The sequence below is a fragment of the Sminthopsis crassicaudata genome, chromosome 3, assembly GCF_048593235.1.
Source record: "Sminthopsis crassicaudata isolate SCR6 chromosome 3, ASM4859323v1, whole genome shotgun sequence".
Taxonomy (NCBI): Eukaryota; Metazoa; Chordata; class Mammalia; order Dasyuromorphia; family Dasyuridae; genus Sminthopsis; species Sminthopsis crassicaudata.
The window spans coordinates 345963335-345989705 of record NC_133619.1 but is presented as its reverse complement, the minus strand read 5'-3'; the positions used below and the strand labels follow the sequence as shown (position 1 = coordinate 345989705).

At 35.5% G+C, this 26371-nt stretch overlaps 1 protein-coding gene across 2 annotated transcripts in view; it reads left to right on the top strand.

Annotated features, from left to right (window-relative positions):
* Nucleotides 1-25545, top strand: part of NMNAT3 (nicotinamide nucleotide adenylyltransferase 3) — a 151269-nt gene extending 125724 nt beyond the window's left edge. For both annotated transcript variants that reach the window (XM_074301663.1, XM_074301664.1), the window contains 3 exons: nucleotides 4113-4296; nucleotides 16358-16452; nucleotides 24533-25545. In XM_074301663.1, the coding sequence (XP_074157764.1) occupies nucleotides 4113-4296; nucleotides 16358-16452; nucleotides 24533-24873 (620 nt within the window). In that variant the 3' untranslated portion in view covers nucleotides 24874-25545. The remainder of the gene's footprint in view (nucleotides 1-4112; nucleotides 4297-16357; nucleotides 16453-24532) is intronic.
* Nucleotides 25546-26371: the final 826 nt, after the last annotated feature.

Below are 26371 nucleotides of genomic sequence, written 5' to 3'. Positions count from 1 at the left end.
TTCGTTCCCTATTGCCTTCAAGCATGCTTAAGTCTTTTACACTCATAAAAAAATAATCCTTCATTAGATCCTAGTATTCTATCACTCATATCTCTCTTCTCCTTCTTGACTAGAAAAAAGCTTTCCATACTACCTGTCTTCGGTTCATCTACTCTCATTCACTCTTCCTCCTTTTGCAATCTGTCATCTGCCCTAATTCAATTGATACTGCTTATTCCAAAATTAACAATGATCTCTTAATGACAAAGGCTGATGTTCTTTTCGCAATCATCATCTTACTGAACCTCTCTGTAGTATACTGATCACTGTTTCCTCCAGAATAATCTCTCTTTCATGGCTGTGTTTGATATCACCTCATTCCACTTCTCTTCTTCCTACACATTTTGGCTATTCCTTCTCCCTCTCTTTTGCTGGCTCATCAGCCATGTCATACTTACTAAATATAAGTGTTGCCCGTAACTGCCTCCAATCCTCTTCTATTTTCCTTCTCTACACTCTTGATAACCATACCAGTTCCCATGGGTTTAATTATCATCTTTATACAGATGACTCTATAGATCTAAGTCTGGGCATAAGTCCCACATCACCAATTGACTACTGGATGTCTGGGCATTTTCTGTACAACTCAAACTTAACATGGCCAAAATTAAACTCAGTATCTTCCTGTTCCCAAACCATCCCCTTTCAAACTCTGCTATTTCACTCTAAGAAACAACCTTTTCCTCCAATCTGTTATCTTTATAACCTCAGGATTATCTTTGAGTTCCTACTCTTCCTCACCACAAATATTCAATAAGTTGCTACATCTTGCTATGTCTTTCTCCACTTCTTTCTCATTTGATTCCTTTCTCGCTACTCACCCAGAAAACACCTAAGTATATAAAATCTGCTATCCCCTAGATCTTTACAACAGTCTATTAATTGCTCTCTCTGCTTCAAGTCTTTCCACATATCAGTCTATCATCCATGGCTGCATCGTGATTTTCCTTGAGCACAGATGTGACCGTGTCATTCTCCTACTCAATTAACTCTAATGTATCTCTGTTGCTTTTAAGATAAAATATAAAATATTGTATTTATTCTGTCTTATTTTGATTCTTATTTACTTATATATATTATGTGTATTGATATAAATTTTCTTAATGTATTCTCTTTCAAAATATTTTACAAACTGATACCTGTTTTTTTTTCCCAATAATATTTTATTTTTTCTAATTACATGTAAAGATAGTTTTCATCTTTCACTTTTGTAAGATTCCAAATTTTTTTCTCCTTCCCTCCTTTCCCCTTCCTGTTCCCAAGACAGCAAGCAATCTAATATAGGTTTTACATGTACAGTCATTTTAAACATATTTCCATATTAGTCATGTGTAGTCAGAACACAAGAAAAAAACCATGAGAAAGAAAAAGCAAACAAAATGATGAAGATAGTAGGTTTCAATCCACATTCAGTATCCATACTGGATGCAGATGGCATTTTCCATCCCGTCTACACCAACTTGTTTTTCTAGCTTCAGTATATTACTGTCCATCCCACATTCTATAGTGTAGTCAAAAGTGATTGCTTTATCTCTCACATATGATAGTCTCTTTCCCATCTCCATGCCTTTGCACTTGTCATTCCTCATGCCTAGAATGAACCTTTTTTTGGCCTCTATTTCACAACCTCCTCTTCCTTCTAGAAAGGGCTTGAGTACCACCTTCTACTTTCTTAACTCCCCAACTGCTAGGGCCTTTTCTGTCTAACTAAATTGTATTTAACTACTTTGTGTTTATTTGTAATTATTTTCTTTGTATTTGTTATGTTTATATTTATATATGTACACATACACATATAAAAATATGTATACCCTATTAGAATATAATCTAATTGCAATTCTGGATTGTTTTATTTTTTATATTTACATCCTAGCACCTGGTATATAGTAGGCACTTAATCAATGCTTGTTATTGATTGATTGAGTTCACGATGCTAGAAATGGAGGCTTTCTGGACAGAGCAGAAATCTGGACAGAAATCACCCAGTTGTTTCTGTTCTTGCTTCCCTATCCCTACCTCAGAGAGATGACGCAATGAGGTTCATATTTTAATAAGCTAGCCCTTCCAGTCCTAAGACAGTACAGGAGTTGCATGAGAAGGGAAACTTAAGAGAACATCCCAGGACTACTGAGGAGGCAGCATCCCAGGAGCTGCCTTGACAAATGGTAGAGTTAAATAAAGGGTGTAATCAAGGGAAGGAATCTATGAGAACCTAGAGCTAAGGATGCTGATCATAGATGAGAGTGTTAACATAATCAGTGCTGCTAAAACACCCCTGTGAACAATAAACCTTCAGGGAGTGATTCCTGTATTTCCTTTTTTCTTCTTTCCTTCCTTTACTAGAGAAAGCATACCCCTGATTTCTTAAAATTGGGGTTTTTTTTTTAACCTTTCTGCTTAGTCTCTTTTATGCTGGTGTTCATGATAAATAAATTACCACCATATTATTCACCTGTGTGTGTCATCATACCAACACAAAGAATAGAGACAGTATGGCAATGCCCAGGAGAAGAGATAGGCAAATTTCACATCTGCTGTTTATTTCCTCCAATGGAGTTTCTAACTAGGGGCTCAGAGCTATAGAAGGACAATGACTGATTTATTTTACAAATTCCCAGAAAACAAAGGAAACAATTAATACTAGAATCTTCCTTTCCAGGTAATGTGTCAGAAACCTAGGAAAGGCTGTGACTAACTATCTGGAATTGGAAGAAGAAAAAATCCTGTCATTTTTCTTGTCCTTATCTCCCACAACCCAGTTTAAAAAAACTATTCCTTCCAGAGGAGGAACTAAGGAAGTTGTTGGGGAGAAAGCCATGCCAAAGGGAGGAGCCAATGGACTGACTGGGGAGAAGTAACAGCCCACCCAAAGAGGGTAGAAGCAATAAGAGTTAGAGCCCATTACCACCAACAAGATGGCACCATTGAACCACATCTTTTCATCTGAATCTATTCAAATGAAAAACTTAATGAATTTTCCTAAAGTCACATAAATAGCATATCTGAGATTCAAAACCCAGCCTTTTTCTCATCACTGACTTCTTTTTCATGGACAAGTTCTGTACCTCAGCCAAAGTACTAACAGTTGAGTAGGCCCAAGCACTTATGTTGTAAACTTAAGATGACTTCACAAGCACCCTGGAAGATTCTGATGTCCTGCTTTTCAAGACTACTTCCTGCAAGGCCCAGTTTCTGATTTCTTAAAAAATGAATGTAATATTTTGGCTTTTAATGAGTTATCTCTTATTCTAAACTTAGAATGTCATCTTTACTTATGTGTTCTTGGAGTGTTTACTACTGAATCGTTTTTCCAATCGACAAACTTATTTTCATATTTCACTAACATAGCTACCCAGACAGAAAGGTAGCTCTTGTCAGGCAAAGATTGCATACCAGGCTTAACTGGTTTTAAATATCATAGGTCTAGTACCTTTTCTAAAAATATACCAATTTGGGGCCGAAGGAATCATATATAACTATGGTTACCAGATCATTAGAAAGCGAGATGATCCCATTAAGTAACATGCAGGTGGTTGTTATTGTTGTTCAGTCGTGACCAATTCTTTGTGACCCCATTTGGGGTTTTCTTGGCAGAGTTACTAGAGTGATCTGCCATTTCCTTCCTCATCTCATTTTATAGACGAGGACACAGAGGCAAGGTTAAGTGACTTGCCCAGTCACTAGTAGTAAGCATCTGAGACTGAGTTTGAACATTTTCTGACTCCATCTCAATCCACTGCATTGTGCAGATAGCTAGGAACCAATACTGTTTATAACAAATTCTTCATTTTGTCATTCAAATTGCTATCTTGGTGCAGTTGTTTGAATTCAGAATTCACTAGCTTTATTTTTAGTTAGCCTGACTCTGTTTTGTAAATGAATTTTGAGAGGAGTTTATATACTCATTCAGCTCTTTTTTAATGTTGTTTAATGGAGCTAATACTCCCATAATAGGATTTTGAACAGTATAAACTGACGAATAGATACATTGATTTTCAGCACTTGCATAAATTTCAGAATCCCATTATGTATATCCATAAATGGATAAAATATCTCTACTTTCTCTTACCAAGGAATGTACCAGGTGATTGAAGGCATAATTTCACCAGTAAATGACAATTATGGAAAGAAAGATCTTGCAGCTGCAAAACACCGAGTCGCCATGGTACGACTGGCACTACAGACGTCCAGCTGGATTCGAGTAGATCAGTGGGAGAGTGAACAAAAGGAGTGGATAGAAACGGTGAAAGTGTTAAGGTAATAATAGCATTCTTTTTGTGTCTGGGAAAGATGACAACCACAGGGAGTTTACATGGAAACCCTAGTATTAAGAAAAACAAAAAAACAATAAGCCCAGAAAAAGTTGACAAGCAGACCTAAGGCTAAGCCTTCTTGAACACAAATAAGGAAATGTTCACTCCTTGAGAGATATTAACAGTTAAATTGTAATAGTCATTTAGCTATCACAGTAGAAGATATATGTATTTTTAATCTTTTTTTTTTTTTTAAGTAGACCAAAAGCCACTATTGGGCTGTAGACTGGACAATGGATTTGATAGGTACAGTATAAACAGTGATTGCATTTTCCCCAGAGTGCACATACATAGAATCAAACAGCATTTATGTGGCACTTTAAGGTTTTCAAAACATCTTATAAATATTATCTCATTTCATCCTCAAAAAGGTGTCATCCTTACTTCCATTTTATCAATGAGAAAACTGAATCAAAACTTAAACAACTTTCCCAGGATCACACAATTAGGTAAATGTCCTAGGCTGTATTTGAACCTAGATTTTCTAAAATTTCAAAGAAGCAACATCTTTAAAATGACTTATTGGATCTGTTTATTACAAAATGTTTCATTCCAACATTGTTTTTTTTTTTCTTCTGCTTCATTTAGATGTGTAACAAAGAGAAGACTTTGGAGAAGGAGGGTCAGGAAAGTGAGGTCATAATAACTGCCTTCAAGTATTTATTGGGATTCTGTGTTCAGGAAGGAGTATTCTTGTTGTTCTTTGCATTAGGGAACAGAACCTTATTCAACAAGCAGAAGTTGCAGAAAGATAAATTTTAAATAAGAAAAATTTAAACAGTTAAAGCTGCCTTATACTGAAATGGGCTGCCTCAAGAGGGAGTGTTTCCCTTCTCTGGAAATTCTCAAATGGAGCTTAGACAGCCACTTGTTAGGGATGTTATAAAAGGAATCCTTTTTCAGGTTCAAGTTGGACTTAGACGATCTCTGAAGTCTCTTTTTCAACTCTGAGAACTTATGGTTTGTCTTCTGTGATCATAGACACTAAGTTTTATGTCATGTGTGAAAATACTGATTGGCAAATGAAAACCACTTTAAATCGTGGATCAGTTTTATGTCATTATATTATATAAAAGTCCAGGAAAAAACAGACCGATCTCATTCACCACTAAGCCTACATCTACAATATTATCAAAGCCATCTTCAGTTTTGTGTTTGTTTAGACAGCAGTGCAAAACAACAACAGCAAACATTTGAAGGTCACAAAAAGTGACATGTGATCTCAATGATGCAGGCTAGAACACAATCGGTCTAGTATAGAAGGTATTGTAGAAGCCTGGAAAACAACCCTAGACTGAATGAATTTCTGGACATAAGAATTCAAGATTTCTGGATTCAAATCATTTTTTTTATACTTAATAACTGTGTGACCACAGACATGTCACATAAATTATCTGAGCCTCCATTTTCTATAAAATGAGAATTATACCTTTGATACCTAACATATACGGTTACTATCACCTTCAGATAATATAATTATGTTAAGTGCTTTGCAACTTTTAAATTTTTTTCTTATTATTTTCTTATATATAAATATATAGGTGGTGATATATATGTATATACATACACATATTTATATACATACATGCATATACCTATGTGCATATCTATCACATATATGCATATACACATATATAGACATGCAACTAAAACAATATTAATATGGATGACATATAATGTAGATTTCTCCATTGAATGAATCTTTAAGTTTGACTTTAAGATCAATGATTTCTAGCTCTACTTTTTTTGAACTTATGTTCAAAAATCATTCAGCACTGAGGAACTGAGACAGGGAACTTTTATAGCTAACTAATGTTTGCAAACAGAATACACAACCTGAGTATACAATCTTATAGGGGAAACAAAGGCAAATGGGGGGAAAGGGAGACAAAGACACAGGGAGGATGGACAATTCCAGGAAAGGATCATAACTGATCATATCCTGACAGGATAAGAGTCAAGATAAGAAGGTGGAGGGCAAGAGACATGGGGGTGAGGAGGAATACTCAAATGGAAAGGTAATTATCCTTGTAAGGATCAAGATAATGCACCTGAATTTTACGATACAATGGAATGTAAAGTGGCCAGAGCTTCAAGATTTTTCCTGACTCAATTCTGCCAGTTTTACTGGCAAGGAAAAAGGATTGGGGGGGACAGCTATAATAATTTTATTCAGGGCATAGCAATTCAGGGCATAACAATGGTTTTGCTTTTTAGAGTCATCATATTCAGCTATGCCCCAACCCTTTTTTCCTTGGACTACCCAATTACTAATATCATTCTTAGACATATGGTTTAGATTTCCATGAACAGTTTTCCACAAACAATTTATTATTACTGAATCTCTTAAAATTAATCTTTGATGTTCACTCTTATGTGTTAAATTTTCTATTGAGTTCATGTTTAGTTGAGATAAAATCCTGAAAATCTGCAAGATCATTGAATGTCCATTTTTTGTTGTAGTTATTGTTGTTCAGTATTATACTCAGTTTTGCTGAACATGCCTTTGCCCCTAGGCTTAGTTCTTTTGATTTTTGATATGTAATATTCCAGGACCTACAGTCTTTTAGCTGCTAATGATCCTGTATGATTCTAATTGTAGGCCTACCATATTTGAATTTTTTTTTGTTATTGTTCCTTATAAAATTTTCTCTTTGATATGGGAGTTTCAAAATTTTACAATAATGTCTTGTGTCTTCCTTATAGGATCTCTTTGAGATGGTGATAGGTAGATTTTTTTCTATTTCTACTTTCTCATGTTCTATAACTTCAGGACAATTTTCTCTGATTATTTTTTATTATTATTATTGTGCTAGGATTCCTTTTCTTTTTTTTTTTTTTTTTTTTTTTTTTTTTTTTTGGTCACAGCTTTCAGATAGTTCAGTTCTTATGTTTTCTCTTCTTGATCTTTTTTCCAGATCTGTTGGGGTTTTTAAATAAGATATTTTACATTTTCTTCTATTTTTTCATTCTTTATATTCTGTTTTGATATTTCTTGGTTTCTTATAATTTCACTGGCTTTCCCTTGACCAATTCTAATTTTCAAAGAATTATTTTCTTTTTTAAATCTCTGGATATCCTTTTCTAATTGGTTGACTTTCTTTTTATAATCTTCTTGTTTATCTTAGATGGTTCTTATTTATTTATTTTAGTTTTTCCTCAATCTCTCTCATTTGATTTTTAACTGTTTTGGGGTTTTTGAGGTTTTTTTGTTTTTGTCTTTTGAGTTCTATGAATTTTTTTTTCTAGGCAGGTAGCCATTTAATATTATTCTTTGGGGTAAAAGAAGCCTTTTTTACTTCACTATCCTTCTCTGAAGATGAACCCTGGTCTTCCCTATTACCATAATAAGTTTCTATGGTTGGGTTTTTTCTCCTTTGCCTGTTCTTTTTTTTTTTTTCTTTTTTTTTTTTTTTTTCTTTTCAATGAGAACTTATTAGTGTCCTCTACCACCTCTAGTCCTGCAATGGGAGGGAGAGGAATGGTGTCTCTGGCTTCACTTTAGCTCAACCCTCTGACCTGAAACCCTAAAACAAAAGCTCTGCCCCCATGTGCTAGTTCCTTCTCACCCAGGACCCCTCTCTGCAGCACAGCTGGGTCTGATGTTCCTACTCAGCAAAGGTTTCCTCAATCCTCCTGGACTCCTGGACTTTGGAACCCAGCTAGCCCTAGGACTCCTAGCTGGCTGTATCTGCCCAGCTAGCTGAGGTTGGGAGGAGGGGTTGCACTTCACACTGGCTAAACCTTAATCATGGGGTTTTTCTTCCTTCTCAGAGTTGTCCCTGGAGGAGTCTTATTCTGCCCCAAATCTTATCTGTTCTTCACCAATCTATGTTTGACCTGAGACACAATTTTATTTTGTTTGTGGGGGGAAAGCTGAAGATTTGAAATTTGAAAATTTGGAATTTTCTAGCATACTCCACCATCTTCCCACAGTCTTCCCCTTGCTTTTCCACTTTTAAGGCACTACATGGAGATCACCAGTGTCCCAGAGAGCATCTCTTCCCACAAGAGGATATGAGTTCAAGTAGTCCAAGATTCAGTTCTTAGGGAAGCTTGACCCCAAAGAAAAGAGAATAGCATTTTTCTCATACTCTATGATTTATTCCCCTGGCCCACTGTTCTAAAAGAAATCTCTTAAGTAAAGCTGAGGTATGGCTCATATCTAGGACTTCCCACAAGCGATTAATAGATTGCCTTACAGAAAAGATACTCAGTGTACAACGTAGATATAAAGTATGGCAGCTTTTTATTTCTTCCACGTGAAAGAAATGCTTAAAACACAAAAGACTCATAACTACACATTGACAAATACTTAAAACATGAAACACTAACCAACCCTCCTATTATATACTCCAAGGAGATAAAGACAACTTTATAGGGTGGTTAAAAGATATTTCATGTTCACTTTGGGTTCCTACCGCCTGGAAACTTACAAGTCCAGATATATTGACCGGCAAAACCTAGTTCTTTAAATCTTTCAGGTTTAAAATCCTACTAACAGTGCTGTCCTTTTCCAAGAAGCTGTCTAGAAATCACCTTTTATCAGAAAACTAGTTAGGAATTCTCCAACTAACAAGTTGACATCAAGTCCATAAACAGCCTCCTCTCAGGATTGCTCTTTAATCTCCTGTCCTTAGGGAAAAGAGACACAAAACAGAAGCAACAGCCAGGGTCTTGTGGTTCATTCTTTCATCTAGGCAAACATACGTTCTCATAGGCCTGTGAGATATTCCCAGCAGAGAGGACCGTGAAGTTCCCTCCTTCCTCCAAGTCCAGGGAAAGCTAGGTTCCAAACCAAGTGAGAGAGGCAGACAGAGAGGGAAATAGAAAAAAGCATGAGGAGGAGAGGGAGGGAGGGGGAGAGAGAAGGAGAAAGGGAGGAAGGAGGAAAGGAGGGAAGGGAGGGAGAAAAAAAAGAAGAAAGAGGAAATAAGGAAGAAAGGGAGGAACGAAGGAAGGAAGAGAGGGAGGAAGGGAAAGAGAGAGGAGAGGGAACGGGAGAGAAAAGGAGAGGAAGAAAAAGGGGAAAGAGAAATGAAGGAGGGAAGGAGGGAGGAAAAAAGGGAGAAGAGCCAGAGAGAAAAAGATCAAGAGAGAGAGAAATGAGAAACAGAGAGAGAGATATGGAGCTTTTCTCCACACAGTTTCACTTAGAGGCTATCAAAAGGACAGTCATTAATCCTCTTTAATATACTCTAATCTTGGGGCCAAGAAATGCCTTAGAATTGCTACGTTGCTAATATACTATATAGAAAGGAGCCAAGTTCTATACCTCTAACAGAATTCAGTCCCTGTGGTGCTCAGCTTGCTCTTGCTACATAAACATAAATTACCATAATCCCAACTCTTATACTTTCCCCATCCCAGAGGTTTTGAACCTCTAGTTCCCAAAGTATAAACCCCATTTCCCAACTCCAGCTTCTCTCTCTCTCTTACTTCCATCTGCCTCAAAGCAAAGCCCCCAATGCCCCAATCTAGATCTGCCTTACCTTTGCACTGTATTCTCTGATACGCCTGCTCCATAATTAATAAACTTCTTTTCATTATAAACATTTTTCCCCACTTACCTCAAACCACTCACTGAGACCTGATGCCATCCTGATGATACCATTTCCCTCATCACCACCTTTCTCTACAGGAAGTACTTTCAACATAATACCCTGAACTCGCTGCTTGTGGTGAGAGACTCAAAACTGCCTGTTCCCCATTGCCACCTCCAGATTCTCTCCTCCACTATAGTTTATATTATCCAATTTTACTACATAATCTAAATCCTGATGTCCATTCCTATCAATTCCCAGGAATTCCATAATACTCAAATATTTTCTTCCACTATCCCTCCCATCATTTCCCTCACTACAGTGAAGAGTTGGTCCTTTTCTTTAACCAAAAAAAAAAAAAAAAAACCTTTGTACATGCACCCCAATCTCATTCTTTTCCAGAAGATGACCTCCCAATTATTCCCACATTATTTTATGTTTCAATTATAATCTATGGAAATGATTCCAAAATCTATATATCCAATCCTACCTACTTTTTCTCCCATGCTTCAGTGTCACATCACCACCTGCTTTTTGGAAATCTTCGACTGGATGTTAATAAGGCATCTCAAACTCAGCAAGTCCAAAATATGCCATTATCTTCCTCCTCAAAAAACAACCAAAATACAAAAAACCTTCCCTTTTGACCCCGCTTCATATTTATGTAAAGAGCACTACTGTCGTGGTTAACTAGACTCATACCCCTCATATGTCATCCTTGGCCCTCAGCCACCCATATCCCACATCGCACACATCCAATCAATTTTTAAGTCTACTTTCACGTTCATAATATCTCTAGATATCCCCTTCTCCCCACCACATAACCACTGTCCTATTTCAGGCCCTTGTCACTTTTAAGATAGACTGTTGTGGTAGCCTATTAATTGATCTTGCTCCCGCAAATCTCTCCTGACTCTGATTCACATTGCACTCAATTTCCAAAGCTGTTTTCTTAAAACGCACATTGTACAATGTCTCTCTCTCTGTCATTCTCTCATAAACATTGTAAATTCCAATGATTCCCCAATTACTTCCATAATGAAATATAAAGTCCTTTGTTATTTAAACTTCTTTATAATCTGGCTCCGCCCTACTTTTCCAGTCTTCTATTTCTCTTCCTCCAACTTCCTTCCTTCTTTGATCTCTCTACTGAACTAATGACTGTCCCTAAAACAAGACCTTTCATATTTTTAATCTGCCTTTTTACTGACTGGACGAAGTGCTCTCCCTCCTAACCTCTGCCATTTTCTGGTTTCCATCAGATCCCAGTTCAAATCCAACCTTCTGTAGGAAGGAGGTCTTTTCTATCTCTCCCACCTGCTGGTGACTTCCAGTCACACATTGCCTTCTACCTACTGTATTTATATCCTGTATATCCCTAGTTATATATACATGTTGTCTTCAGTGTTAGAATGGAGAGCTCTTGAAAGTCAGGGACTGTTTTACCCTTTTGTAGCTGTAATATTAGCATAGTGCTTGGTACATCATATGAATTTGAGAAGTACTTCTTGATTAACTGATAATTTGGATGCAGAGGACTTACTTTCACATCTTAAATCTGCTTTTAATTATTCTTATGATGGATGATAAGCAAGTCTTTTTTTTTTCTGACAGCTTTCAGTTTCTTTATTTATAAAATGAAGGAATACTAGACGATTTCTGAAGTCCCTTTTGTTTCTTAACATTGTATAGCTCTGTTTTAAAATCTTGATTTGAATTCTTAGCTCCATATTCTCATTGTCCAAATCTTGGAGCCTCCAAATTTAGGTTTTTATTTAATGTAGAAAAAAACTGACTATAAATCTAGAAATATTTATTCAGAAGGCATTTAATTGGATTTTTTAAAGTTGAAATTAGTGCACAGCATAGATAATTTAGCTATTTAAATGATCCATGCAGTTTCAGTATGCAGGCTCTGCATATTAGTGTAATGAGTTATTGACTTGCATTTGGGAGACTTTAAGGGAGAGTTGCCAATGAAGCACAAAGTCATGCCTGTAAAACTTGAAAATGTTTTTGGTATCTTGTTGCCAGAGGGCAAATGCCATTGTGGTATTTATCTGCCAAGTCATGATGGCAACAAAGCTCCATTGAATGGAATTGTAAATTGTGGATTTTACTTACTGTGAATCACTGTGGCTCTGGGATAGAGAGGAACAATTGATACATGAGAAAATATTCCTTATTAATCTGGGTTTCATTTTCATTTTACCAGAAGGAAGAGGGCTTCAGTCACTAAGAGAAATATCTGCTTTACTAACTGGTTTATGTGCACTTTATAAGCAAGATAGTCACACTATATTCATACCTCTAGTAGAACATATATAGAAGGTATAAATTGAACTTTATTATTTGATTTTTTTTAAAAGCCATCTATTGCTCTGAAATAAAATCTTGTACTAAAAGTTATCCAGGAGATCAATTTCTGTAGAGATCATTTTGTAAGACTGAGAGCGATGGTTATTGTCCAAATAACATCACTAAGTTGAGATCAAAGTGTGATGTGATCAGACAAATGCAAGCTCAGAAAGTTCTAATCAAATAATCCATATGAACATTTGGAATAGAGATGTCTTTAAATTCACACATCTCATGCTTCTTTTGAGCTACTGCAATTCTGCTTTGCTTATAGAACCCATCACTTTGATGCAGGTAAGGTACATTATGCTGTGCAGTCCTGTGCTAGTGTCTCCAGTGTCTCAAAATCGATTCCAAAGTTCTTCAGAGAGACTTAGAGAGTATCCTTATATCAATTCTTCTGAAGCAATTTAACTCCCTTCTTTCACTTCAAAATAAGAAATATAAAATGCATAAATATTAGATATCTTTCAGAAACCATAAAGTAACAAAACCAGTAATCAATAAGAGAAATACCAGCAAAACCTAAAAAATAAAATGAGTAAATAATTAGGAAAAATTATTAAGCTCTTCCTGTATGCCAGGATATAGGCTAAATGTTAGGTATACAAATACAAAATTTCACCTTAAGGTGCTTTTTTTCTAAGATGAAGAGATAACATATAAAAGGGAGTGTTGGCCAAGGAAGAAAGTTATGGCCTGGAAAGTCACAAGAATGATGAGTTAGGCCATAGGGGAAGTAACTGAAATGCCTTTTTCACCCCCCCAAAAAAAAATTAAAACATTGATTAATATACTTGGAATAGGAGGTAGAAAAAGCGAGTTCTGTGGAAAGGAAAATAGTATCAAGGCAAATAGCCAGATGTCCCAGGTAGATGGCTCAATATGATATGAATATAACCTGACTGAAGGTTTGGCTATATAAGTTGGTTAGTTCAATTTATACTTGCTCACCAGTCAAGAAAGCTCTGCCACAGGACAAGAATTCAAAGGCTGAATTGGTTAATGTCCTCTTCAACAGGGGATGTGATTTCTAAAAGACTGTTCTTAGAAATACAATTCCAGGCAGGGAGATGTGGAGCAGCAGTAGAGTAAATGGCATAGAGTAATGATATATTATAGAATAGTGAGTGAGTTAATATCATAAAAACAGCTAAAGTTATATTAAAGAAAATTATAATTGTGAGGCAGCATGCCAAAAATATGGAATGCAACTAATGCAATACTTAGGGAAAAATATGTCTTTAAAAGTTACATTAAAAGTAGAAAAAGAAAGGACTATTAATTGGGTATGCAATTTTTAAAATGGAAAATTAATAAATTAATCCCTTCAAAAAAACAAAACAGAAACAGAAACAAAATTAAAATAAAAAAGACTAGTGAATTGATAACCAAAATTAGAAAATTTTTTAAACTAACCAAATTGATAAGACTTTAGAATTTTAAAAAGGAATATGAAACTACATTGCCAAAAAGAAAAAAGAGAATTAATGACTTGAAAGGAAATAAGGAAAATTGTAAGAAACTTCTACATCTAAGCATATGTCATCAAAACTGAGTTTATAAAGTGTATAAATATCTATAAAAATACTAAATAATCAAATAATTAAAACATCTCTTACAGATTTTTTAACAGATTTTATATAAAACATTAGTGAAAATAGCTATAGTAGTTTATCTACTCTGTTCCCCCTCCTACTCCACCCCCCAAAATAATGTTCATTCAGACTATAGTGGATTTTTTTGCCATATATAAAAGAATTGTTCATCATAAGGAAAACATTTCCCATTATTACATATATACTAGTATACATATGAATATATATGAAAAACAACATGATTGTGTCAATAGATGCAAGAAGAACCTAAAACAAAATGCAAAACTCGTTTATGCTAAAGAATGATGGGAATGAGCCTTCAATGTGTTGAAAATTGACCATTGGAATTGAAGTAACTTTCATGCAATAGGCAAAAATGGACTATGATTAAGTTTGCTACATTTTTTGGCTGTTTCTACTCAGCATTATAAATCCATATGACTTGAACCCAGACTTCATTTATTTTTTTAATCCAAATTACCCTGGTAACTACCTAAGAAAACTATCCACTTTTATATCACTTAAGGTGAGCCTCCCAGCTTAAATGAACTGCTTCACAGTTTGCAAAAGCACAATTACTATCATTACCAAATTGATGGATCAAATGATATTGAAGTAGCTTTAACTTGCATTTCTCTATGGTTATTATTGATAGTTTGGATTTTTTCTTTGAAAATTGTTTCTTCATTTCTTTTGGTCACTTATTTATTGGGAAAAGAATCTTAGTCTTATACATTTCTTTCAATTCCCTATGATTTTGGACACCAGCATTTTAAAAGATATTTCCAATACAAATTTTTTCCAATCAACAGTTTTTCTTATTATAACTGAATAAGATTTTCCTTACAGCACCCCTGTTTTAAAAAAAGGTGGGGGGAGTAAAAGTGTTATCCATTTTCCAGACATGTAAACTGAATCTCAGAAAGGGGAATAAATTCACCCCATGGTAGGTTTTAGAATCAATTTGGACCCAGGATTCCTGACTTAAAGTAGTCATTTATCTGTATCTACTTTTTTTTTTTCTTATGATATCCTACTAGTATATAACAGTTTATAAAACTAGTTTGGTTGACTGAAACAACTGAGCAACAAAAGAGTATGTTAAGTGCCAGGAGAAGTAAATAGATAGAAAGTTAATCAGGGAAGGCTCTCTAGAGGTTTTGAATCATGAGATAAACCTTAAAAGAAGCATCGTTTAATATGTTTAATGTGATTATACAGGTATAACCTGTATCAGATTGCTTGCTGTCTTGGGAAGGGGAACGGAAGGGAAGAAAGAAAAATCTGAAGTTCAAAATGTTACAAAAGTGAATGTTGAAAACTATCTTTATATGTAATTGGGGAAAAAGTAAAATATACTATTAAGTGGGGGTGGGGTAGAATGGAAAGACACCATGTAGGGTAGAAAAATTAAGCACTTTTATGTGAGAAAAAGGACACTACTGTCACCTAAGTCACCTACCAGGAAATCTGAACTCTTCAATCAGTTAACAAGCATTTATTAAATATCCACTATATGTTAGGTACTGTGCTTGGTGCTAGGAATACAAATATATTTAACTGATACCTGGAATATCCCCAGTTCTTATTCGTCATGAACCCCATTCCCATTCCAACTTTACTTTTCTTTCCTCCTTGTTTAATCCCACTCCTCGGAAGGAGAACCTCATAAATCTTGCCTATCTTAGACTGACTCCTCACCCCTCCCATATCACACACAGGTCTCAACTCTTTTTCCCAACCTCCATCCCTTTGGAGCCTTTGACCCAAACCGCCCGTTACTAACAGTAGCACAGAGATAGCTTTTCCCCCAAGCTTCCTGCAGTACATGAGAATAAAGGAACTGTCATTCTGTTATCATTATCGTAAGGAAACCAGAGTATGATACTATATTTCTGACACCTCAAGCTGAAATTCTAAACATATTTTGTCAAGAACACATTATTATGTGGTAATTTAAGTTCTGGCATATGCTTAGTACTGTAGTTCAGGTACATTTTAGACTAAATGTGTTTTTTTTGTTGTTGTTGTTTTTAAATTGCTAGCCTAAGACTCTAACCCCCTATATAATAATGAGGAAATGCTTTTAAAATCCCAAGAAAAAGACTAACAAACACATGGTGTTTTTGAATATATAACCCATTCATCAATTGGAAGTTACCTAATTTGATTTTTCTCAAACCCAGGAATGTCTGCATTTTCTTTGGCAATCTGCATCCTTTATGAGAAGTCTTTAAAATGGGTGTGTGCTCTTAGTGAAATAAAGACTATTCAACAAATATTTTTTTAAGTGGAAAGACTTGGAACATTCTGTATCATTTAATTTATTTTGAACAGATCTTTCAATAGATGATGAATATAATTCATTCATGAATTGCTTCATTCAAAGCTAAAATAAAGTCAAATGATGGTTTAAAATCTGAAAATACAAAGTCCTCCCTTTGTGTGTCTGATGATTAACTCATGCAGAAATGTTTTTTTTTCCCTCTTTTTGTAAAAAATACAGACATCATTACAGTGAATTGCTCAGGAAAGAGGCCACAAACTCCAATGCAGGTTCTGAAATATCTACTGAGGATATTGCCACTCCAGCATATACAGGTTTGTGATTATTGTAAATAGAACTTTTTTTTCTTAAATGAAGAAAATATTATAGAACAAAGAATAGAAGCACAAAATGTTTGAGAAGCTAGATGATGCAATGGATTTGAATAAGAGAACTGGGTTTAAATCCTAGTACCAACAACAGCTAACCACGTGAACTTTGGAAAATCATTTTACCATTCTCTGCCACCTCCGTTTCCACATATGTCAAAGATGTAAAAAAGTTTCCTAATCACCCATAATGTTATCATGTTGATTACATGATTAGGTCTGGAAGATCAAACCTATCTTCCCCTAAACCACCATTTTACAGATAATGTAACTGAGGTTAGAAAGGCAAGGACCACATAACAAGTGTCAGAGCCTGAATTCTCCTGACTAAAATTCCAGTTATCTTGTAATGTCTCACATTTTTATGGAATTGTTATGATTTGACATCAGTTCAAAGTCAGAAATAGCACTTGTAGCTGCAAAATGAACAAGAGTTCCTATTACACAGACACTTACCTACTTTTTATTTGGGTGGTGATGATTGTTGTTGCTTGGAAAACCTCTGAAATGAAAATTATTTATTGGAAATGAAATGTTACTATAATTTTAGACAGTAAAAGCATTCATTAAAAGGACTGGTTCTTCAAAATAAAGTTGATTCACCAGAATCTGAAACATTTTTAAATTTTAAAAACAAAATTGAATGATGATGGTAAGAAATATGTGAACTTTTCTTGTTCCTGTTAATTCCCAGGTGGTCGTTGTTGTTTTTGTTTTTATTTTTTTAACAGTGTTTACAAAGCATGCCATAAATCTCACTTGGCAAAGTCAGGGAGACATTCCGATAAAACAGTTTTCTGAAAAGGAAGGTGATCTCCTCCCCCTTATTATCTGAGTGACTCTGGGCAAGACATTTAAATCTCTCTCTCACCTTCTTTTTCTGGGGAATAAGAGGATTGGACTAGATGGGCTCTGATATCGCATGTATAAGATCCATCTTAAATGCTCTTTCATAGTGGCTATAGTGTATTTTTCCAAGTTTACTAACATCCCTCCTCTTTAGAAAGCCTTTACAACCAAAGTGGCGTTCCTCATTTTTCTCCTACATGACAGTATGTTGCTTGCATCTATATTTGTTCATAGGCTGACCCTTGAGCTTAGAATAACACTCTCACATCAGCCCCCACTTAGAATCTTGTGAAGTCATCTCAAAAGCATCTTTTCTATGAACCCTTTTTTGATTCTCCCAGCTGCTCATTCCTTTTTTTAAAAAGTTACTTTGATTTATTTTGTATTGTGCATATATGTCTGCATGGGGTCTTCTTAAAGGTGTTGCCCTTTGGGGGAAACTTCTCACTTATATCTCATATCCAAACATGAAACTCCAGAGATTGTCTAGATGTAACTCAGTATCCATGAACCTTAGGAGCCTTCAGTGGGTTCTCATTTGGTACTTACATCTCTCTAAGTGCCATTTCTCATTATCTCAGTGCTTCTCTCCTGGAAGACTGAGTTTTCTTAAAAAACAGAATAAGTAATCTGGCCCAATTTCATTCACATTGTTATCCACAATAAAAAGTATTGATTAGATCTCTGTTGAAATATTTATTTTTGAATACTAAACAATAAGAGAACTGGCCATGGTCCCTTCTAGCTTTAAACCTAAAATCTGCTCCTCAGTGTTCAAGTTAATGAGAAGTATTATGTAGTGTGACGGCTTTTCAGCTATAGAAATTAAGTCTTGAGCATTCTTTTTCAACATTGTTTTTTAAAATAATAGTAACTAATAATTGAGATTGTAACATTTGCAAAGAATTTTATATATGTTACCATTTGCTCCTCAGAGCAACACTTTCAGAAAATCTCTAGAAAACTTCCAAGACCTCTAAATAACCAAGACAGCTTTAAAGGCCTTTTTCTTGCTGTTTTAATTTCATGTAGCCAAAAGAAATTTACATCAAGTGAAAAATGGGAGTTGTTAATGTAGCATAATTTGGCTTCTGTGAATAACAGGCATATGTGTGTGTGTGTTTTAAACCTTCCTAAATGCATATTATTCTATCGTTCAGTTTATTCAATAAATATTTTAAACCTTATGCAAAGTACTATTCGGGGCTCAAAGCTGGACTAAGTCAGATTCTCTGACCTCAAAGAACTTATAGTCTAGTAGGAAAGAGAAGACATCTCCCCAAATAACTCTAATATGGAATAGAATATGAACATGTAATTAAAGACACAAAGTCTATGGTAATTCAGAGAAGAGAAAGATTATTTGGGGGAATGCAGAATGATGTAATACCATTTTTCTTTTTATCTACCAATGAGTTTGCTGTCATGAAATCTCAGAGTTTGAAATGGACTTTAAAGACCATAGGATTTACAGTCAAAAAAAGGGACCTTATTGATCTCCTGGGCCAGCGTTTTTAGTTTACAGAGGATGTACTTTAGACCCAGTGAGGGGAAGTGAGTTGCCCAGTATCACTCAGATAGGAAATGGTGGTTGGCTGCTGCCTAGATCCATGTTCTCTGACTCAAACCCCCTAGTCTTCATTCCACTGTTGTGGACTGTGAATCTCCTTCATGAACTTCAGTGTCCAGCGATCATCCTGCTCCAGCTTGAATGCTTCCATTCCAGAGTCAACGGACTTGTTCTGCCGTTCCCATAGTTAGAACATTTTTCCTCACACAGAGTTGAAATCTACCACTTTTTAGTTTCCTCCCATTGATCCTTGTTCCCTCCTGTGGGACCAAGCAGAACAGGCTTAATCCCTCTTCCCTGTGAATGTAGCACATTACATTCTGCAGCTTCATTTTCCTGCTGCCAATAGAAGTACCTCTCCCATCATTTTTGTGATTTGCTGCCCTCCTTAGACCCAGTTACATATTCTTGTTCATCTCTGAACTCTCTTCTGCTTTAGTTTGTGAAGCTTCTAGATTGATGGTATCTTAAGTTCCTTCACTTCCCCCTGGATTCTTATATATGGTTCTCTAAAGGATGTGTTCACCTCTTGGGTTGTTGCTTTGCTGAATTTAGCTTCATGTACTAGATGGTATTTCCTTTCCTTTTTTACAAGAAAAAACACTTGATCTTGTTTCATTTTAAATTGAATATGCTATATTCCAAGGCTCTGAATCACCTGATATGAATGACTTCCTTGTCACTTTTCTAATCCTCTTCCGCCCACCCCTCTCATTCTGTCTCTGTCTCATTCTGTTGCTGCTTCTTTTCTGTCTCTCTCCCTCCCTCTTTCTCTCCCTCCCTCTCTCTCTGCCTCTCCTTCCCTGTCCCCCCCCCTCTCTCTCTCTCTCTCTCTCTCTCTCTCTCTCTCTCTCTCTCTCTCTCTCTCTCTCTCTCTCTCTCTCTCTCTCGCTCTCTCTCCCTCCCTCCTCCCTCCTCCCTCTCTCTCTCCCTCCCTCCTCCCTCCTCCCTCTCTCTCTCCCTCCCTCCCTCCCTCTCTCTCTACCTCTCTCCCTCTCCTTCTCTCTCTGGCTCTCTCCCTCTCCTTCTCTCTCTGGCTCTCTGTCCTCTCCATCCCTCTTCTTGGCACTCCTGTTCTTACCTGACTTCATCTAATAGAACCCTCTCTTAATTAAGTCTTGCTATTCCAAAGATACAGACACACCCTGTGGGCTGCCAGTGGCTGTTGCTCCTTTGGCTCACCCCTTCTCCTTCTCTGCATAACACCACCAAGCTTTATAATTCACTTCTGTGATCATTATTGATTTGGAGCCACCAAACAAAACATCTGAAAAAAATGGTGCAGAATCTTTGGCAACGACTGAAGTTTTTTATGCTCATTTGAATTGTAGCCCAGCAGAAGCCCACGAGCTTTAGGCCCATTATCCGTTGAGGATGCAGCCTTTCCTTGTTGTTATTTAGTGAGCTGCCAGAGAACACTGAGGACATTATATTTGTTTCACTTTATTGCCTTTAGGACAAGTTATATTGGTCGTCTTTTTGCAATACCAGCAATTTGTTCTCTTTGAGCTTGAAAAGCAGAAGCTACTCAGTCTGGAAAATTTCATAGGAAATATTTGAATTCCTTTGTTAGGATGGATGATGGCTTTGCCCAGAGTTGAAATCTGAAGCAGGCTTGGCCGCTAGAGGCAATCCATTGTAATGTACTGCTTGCCACCCTGGAACAGGAAGGACTGACATGCTAAAGGTAGCATTGATGTGATGCTGGGCACTCTCTTACCCTTTAGGCAATATGGTTGAGATACATTCTTCTTTATTTTCATCATTAGCTTGATGAATAAGACCCAAGCCTAAGGTGCTGAAAACTCAGTACCCAAAACTTCAGCTTCAGATTGAAAGGAAGTATCCTCTCTTTGATGGCTACGGAAGAATTATTCAAGAAGAGATAAAATGACTTCACCAGGATCACATGCCTCAGAAGAATTAAACATGAATTGTCTAAACACTCTGCTATCTAACCCTTAATCCACCTAGAAATTACCTGAATATGTTAAAAACTAGAGGCTAGTGAGATTGCATATATATAGGTAAAGGAGTTATAAAGCGGGATCTGGTCATCCAACATCAGAATTAGATATGTTTTTTATCAGGGAAAATCAAGATGTATAATCAAGTACTTCACTGCTGCACTCCAAACCACAAACTCCTTCCATCTGACTTGGACCTTCCTCATGTATTATCTCCTCCTATAAGAGTTATGAACTGCAATTTGGAACTATGCTCAAAAAGTTATCAAACTGTGCATGCCCTTTGATCCAGCAGTGTTTCTACTGAACTTATATCTCAAAGAGATCTTAAAGAAGGGAAAGGGACCTGTATGTGCAAGAATGTTTGTGGCAGCCCTCTTTGTGGTGACTAGAAAACGGAAACTGAGTGGATGCCCATCAATTGGAGAATGGCTGAATAAATTGTGGTATATGAATATTATGGAATATTATTGTTCTATAAGAAATGACCAACAGGATGAATACAGAGAGGCTCAGAGAAACTTACATGAACTGATGCTGAGTGAAATGAGCAGGACCAGGAGATCATTATATATACTTCAACAACAATACTGTATGAGGATGTATTCTGATGGGCTTGGTTCTTCTCAACAATGAGACAATACAGTCCAGTTTCAATGATCTTGTGATAATGAGAACCATCTACACCAGAGAGAGGACTGTAGGAACTGAGTGTGGATCACAACAAAGCACGTTCACTCCTTTTATTGCTTGCTTGAATTTTATTTTCTTTCTCATGTTTTTCCTTTTTGATCTGATTCTTCTTGTACAGCAAGATAATTGTATAAATATGTATACCTATATTGGATTTACATATATTTTTACCATGTTTTACATATATTGGATTACTTGCCACCCAGGAGAGTGAGTAGAGAAAAGACAGGGGAATTGGAACACAAGGTTTTGCAAGGGTCAATGTTGAAAAATTATCCTAGCATATGTTTTGAAAATAAAAAGCTTCAATAAAAAAAAAAGAATTATGAGCTTCTAGAAGAAAGGAGCTGTCAACTTTTCTATTTATTTTCTAGTGTTTAACACAATGCTTTACATCTAATGAGTTCTTAATAAATGCACTTTTGTTAATTCATTTATGAAGGATGTTAGAATCTAGTCTTGGGTCTAAAGGTCTCATATCTAGGTTTCCAGCACACACTCTTCCCCACTAAAAGCCTGTGCTGGGAACTTCTTTTTGTACCATATCACCTTACATTCCTTATCTAACCTGATCACTGAATGAACTAAAGGTACTTGAGCTCCTTGACCTTCTGAGTCCCCAAGCCAATTTGAGTCTTTGTAGCAGAGACCTGCAGCCAGAGATTTCTAATTTGTCCAAATATTCTAATTACACCTCTCCCTGTTTGCTTCTAATTTTGCCACTATCTCTGATCTTAGCACCTGCTTCTCTTTTCTCTTTCTGCTACACAATTTGGACAGCAACAGTTTGTTTTCTACAATTATTTTATAAAGCAAAAGAAAATATAAAGGTTCATAGAGTCATAAAAGCATAGATCTAGGGCCAGAAAGTATTTTAGCAGCTATCTAGTTCACCTCCTTCATTTTACAGATGAGGAAACAGATAAGTTAAGTGATTTTCCAAATTAATACAACTACTGAGTGTCAGAAATGGATTTTGAACATGTGTTCTCTAAAGAAAGACAGTAATTTTTCTTGTTTTGTGATGCCTTTCAAACACAGTAAGTAAAGCTTAATAGGAATTGTAATTAAAAGAAATTTAGCCTGTTCTAGCTTAGTTTTCTGGTCTAAATCTTTACTGAGGTTTTGTAGGTTTAGCATATTGTTCTATTTTTTCCTATCTCAGATTCTTTTCCAGGGAATCAGGAAGCCTGACATTTGGGCTTCAGGTTTCTAGCCCTACTCTCTCTCAAGAAATAGGCAGGGCAATACTAGTAAATAGCACAATATCTGTCACCTCACAATTAGAATTCACACAAATATACTAATCACCCCCAGAGTTTTCAAGAGACATCTTTCTTTTTACAAAGGCAAGAAAGTTACATCTGATAAATTTGGACCAACAAGTCACAGGATTTTAAGGACATTATGTAATCTAATTCCATCTTTTTATAGGTGACAAGACTGAAGCTCAGAGACTTGATGTGACTTGATGTGAAGCTCAGAACCTAGTTAGTGGCAAATCTGGGGCTCAGATTTCAAGTCAGGACAATTCCAACACTGCTCTCATCAACACATTTATTGTTTGCTATGAGGCCAGTCTCAAATACTGAAAAGTATGAATTATAGAGTAATTTAACATCATTGTATTACTTTTAAGTTCAGTACATATAACAGGAGCTAACCAAATTCCAAATAGAGGTTATGCCTTATGGAAAAGATAAAAATCATTGGTAATTAGTGCATTCATGATAGATAAATGATTCTGCTAAAGCTTTTTTATAGTTTCCCCTATTAACTAAGTTAAACTTCTTCCTCATGACGTTTTTGTACTCTTAAAAAGAACTTTTCACCAACACAGATGGCATAAAAGTAGTCACCTACTTAAACTGTGTCCAAATTACCACAAATTCTAAATTAGCAGAATTACTTTGTGAGGCTTTAAAGGGTAATATGAAAGCATGTCCATTTTTTGAACTAGTTCTTTCCCACTATCTCCCTCCCCCAGCATGTGCAATAGTATCTGAAACTGCAACTTCCTATTAGCAAACTATGGGATTCCATTGGAATGAAATGTAATGTTCAGAAGATGGAATTATTTTATGAAAAAAAGGAAAAAACAAATTCACTGTTTAAATGAATTTTTAAAAAAGAAACTTATTCTATCATATTTATTTTTATACTTCATGCAGAACAAGAGGAAACTTGAGTTCTGCTAAGATAATAGCTGCCCCCAATGTACTTCTAAACACACAATGTGGTTAAAGTATATATACAAAACAAATATCAACACAGCAAACTCCAAGGAATTGGCCAGATTCTTTGGTTCTATTGGAATTTTGTTGGATAGGATAATGTTTGAAACAAATGGGCTATAATTGAGGCTGAGAGAGATTTTTGTGATATTTCTTGTGATATAATTAACCCAATTAATCCTTGACTTTTAATAGGAAGATTTGGCAAAGATTGAAGTGCCAATTCTATTTTGGATCATAACTATTTGTCTTTTATTGCGAATGTTGACTTTTCAAAATTTACAAAACAGTTTGCCTCGACCTTCCCTTCATAGTTATACTACTTTCAAAACTACTTGTATCCTTTTCTATCTCTTTTCCCCATTACTAAAATAGAAGTTCAATGAGATTCCTAGAAAATGGAAAGTGTTGTACATCTCCTAGGCTCTTAATAAATATGTGTTGATGAAACTGAATTTAGCCACAAAACTATAATCAAAGATTCGCTTCCTTACCTTGCATATTACTTTCCAAGTGTTAAATGACAAACTAACTAGATTTGTATTTAAGACAGTTCTAGGTCTGTTTATATTTTTATTTTTTTAAAGCATAAATACCAAAATATTTGAGTACCTTTCACATCACAAACAAAAATAAGTAAAATTTTCCAAATGTGACATCATCTTTAAAACAATCTCTCTGTAATTTCACAATGAATCTCCTTGTTTTTGCAGCTGCTCCTGAGTTAAAGCTGCTCTGTGGTGCAGATATCCTGAAGACTTTTCAAACCCCCAACCTCTGGAAAGATGAACACATCCAAGAAATAGTTGAAAAGTTTGGCTTAGTATGTGTTAGCAGGGCTGGCCATGACTTTCAGCAATATATCTCTGAATCAGCCATTTTAACTCGCTATCAACATAATATACACCTAGTTAAGAATGTGGTACAGAGTGATTTGAGTGCCACATATGTAAGACAAGCCTTGTACCAAGGACAGAGTGTGAAGTATCTGCTTCCAGACTCAGTCATTTCCTATATTAAAGACCATGACCTCTACCGGGAAGAGAGAAAATAAATATAATTAAAGGGATGGAATGATGAAGAAAATGTGATGTTAAGAAGTTTGTTGGGGCTTCTTTATTCTATATGTGAAATTCAGTTCCACTGTTATTAGGAACTTTCAGAGTTTGCACAAATAATAAGTTGGGTTTTTTAAAGTATGGCAAGTGTTTCTTGTTCATACAATATCAGTATTGTGCATATTGAATTCTTTAATGAGTCTTTAAGCACAATATCCTCTCCTTTATTAGAGATATTTGAGAGGATACTAATTACTTTAGAATGGACTTGGTAAGCTTTTGTTTTGAAAAAAATAGTACTAATAGAGCAAAATCATAATGGGAAGTTTAGTTGTGACAAGTGTGGACTCTTTGACTGTATATTCAGCACTTTCCTAAGCAGTATTGGATATTCCACAGAGAACCATTTAAGAGGAATACATTTCTACTTGGTATTGAATATTAAGATATTTTCTAAGCAAATGTTTTTATATATTTTAATATAAATATTTTAATACTGTTTTTAGCAGGAAACATGATATTCCTGACTGTAAATGCCAATGTTCTCATTTCCAAGATTTCTAAAAAAAAAAAAAAAAGTTGATTCACTTAATTTTAATAGGATCTTTTGAGTGTTTCATGTCTGCATATTGGCAAACAAAAAATAAAATGACATCACAAAGTCCTAATGAATTGCTATTTATTTCATTTTTTCTTTTTCTTTTCTTTCTTTTTTTTTTTTTTTTTTTTTTGCATTGTTGTGAATAATGTACCTCAGGTTGCTTTTTTTATTGGCCATTCAGAAATACTAGTTGGTGTGCCACTGGAACTTGAATGCACTGAATTCCTCACCTCAGGGTACCAAAAAAAAAAAAAAAAAAAAAAAAAAAAAAAAAAAACCAGCAAAAAATTTTGCCCTATTTCTGAATATAATCAGGAATGTTTTATAATTTGAGCCACTGCTAGTGCCTTTATTCTTTTTCTTTCCACAAGGGAGCCTATTAACATATGTTCCTTTTATTCCTGGATTGTTAAGAGACTTTCATAGGGATGAGTTTATATTTTCATACTTGCTGAGGAATTTCTAGTTCTACCAGTGAGCATGTATACTTCAGAGATTTTGCTTATAGAAAATTTACTTGTAGAAAAGTATAGACTACTGATTACATATTCTTTCACAAATTCAGAAGATATTATTTCACTCTGATTTTTCTTCAAATCCATGAAATCTTCTGATCCTACAAGCTCATTATTTCCCAAACTGAGATATAAGGAGACTGACTGTTGACTCTCACCCTCCCTCCTTCAGAGGCTGCTCTCCAGGTTACTGGAGATGTATTCAGCAGTATTAAATCATTTTCCTTTCAGAATCATGGCATGATAAAAAGAGCATTAAAATTTAAAAGAAGGAGGATCTGGATTTAACTCCTGGCTCAGTAATGTCCTACTTTGTAACTATTGACAAGTCATTTTCCCTGTCTCAATTTCTTCTTATGTTTTTAACCCTTGTGTTAA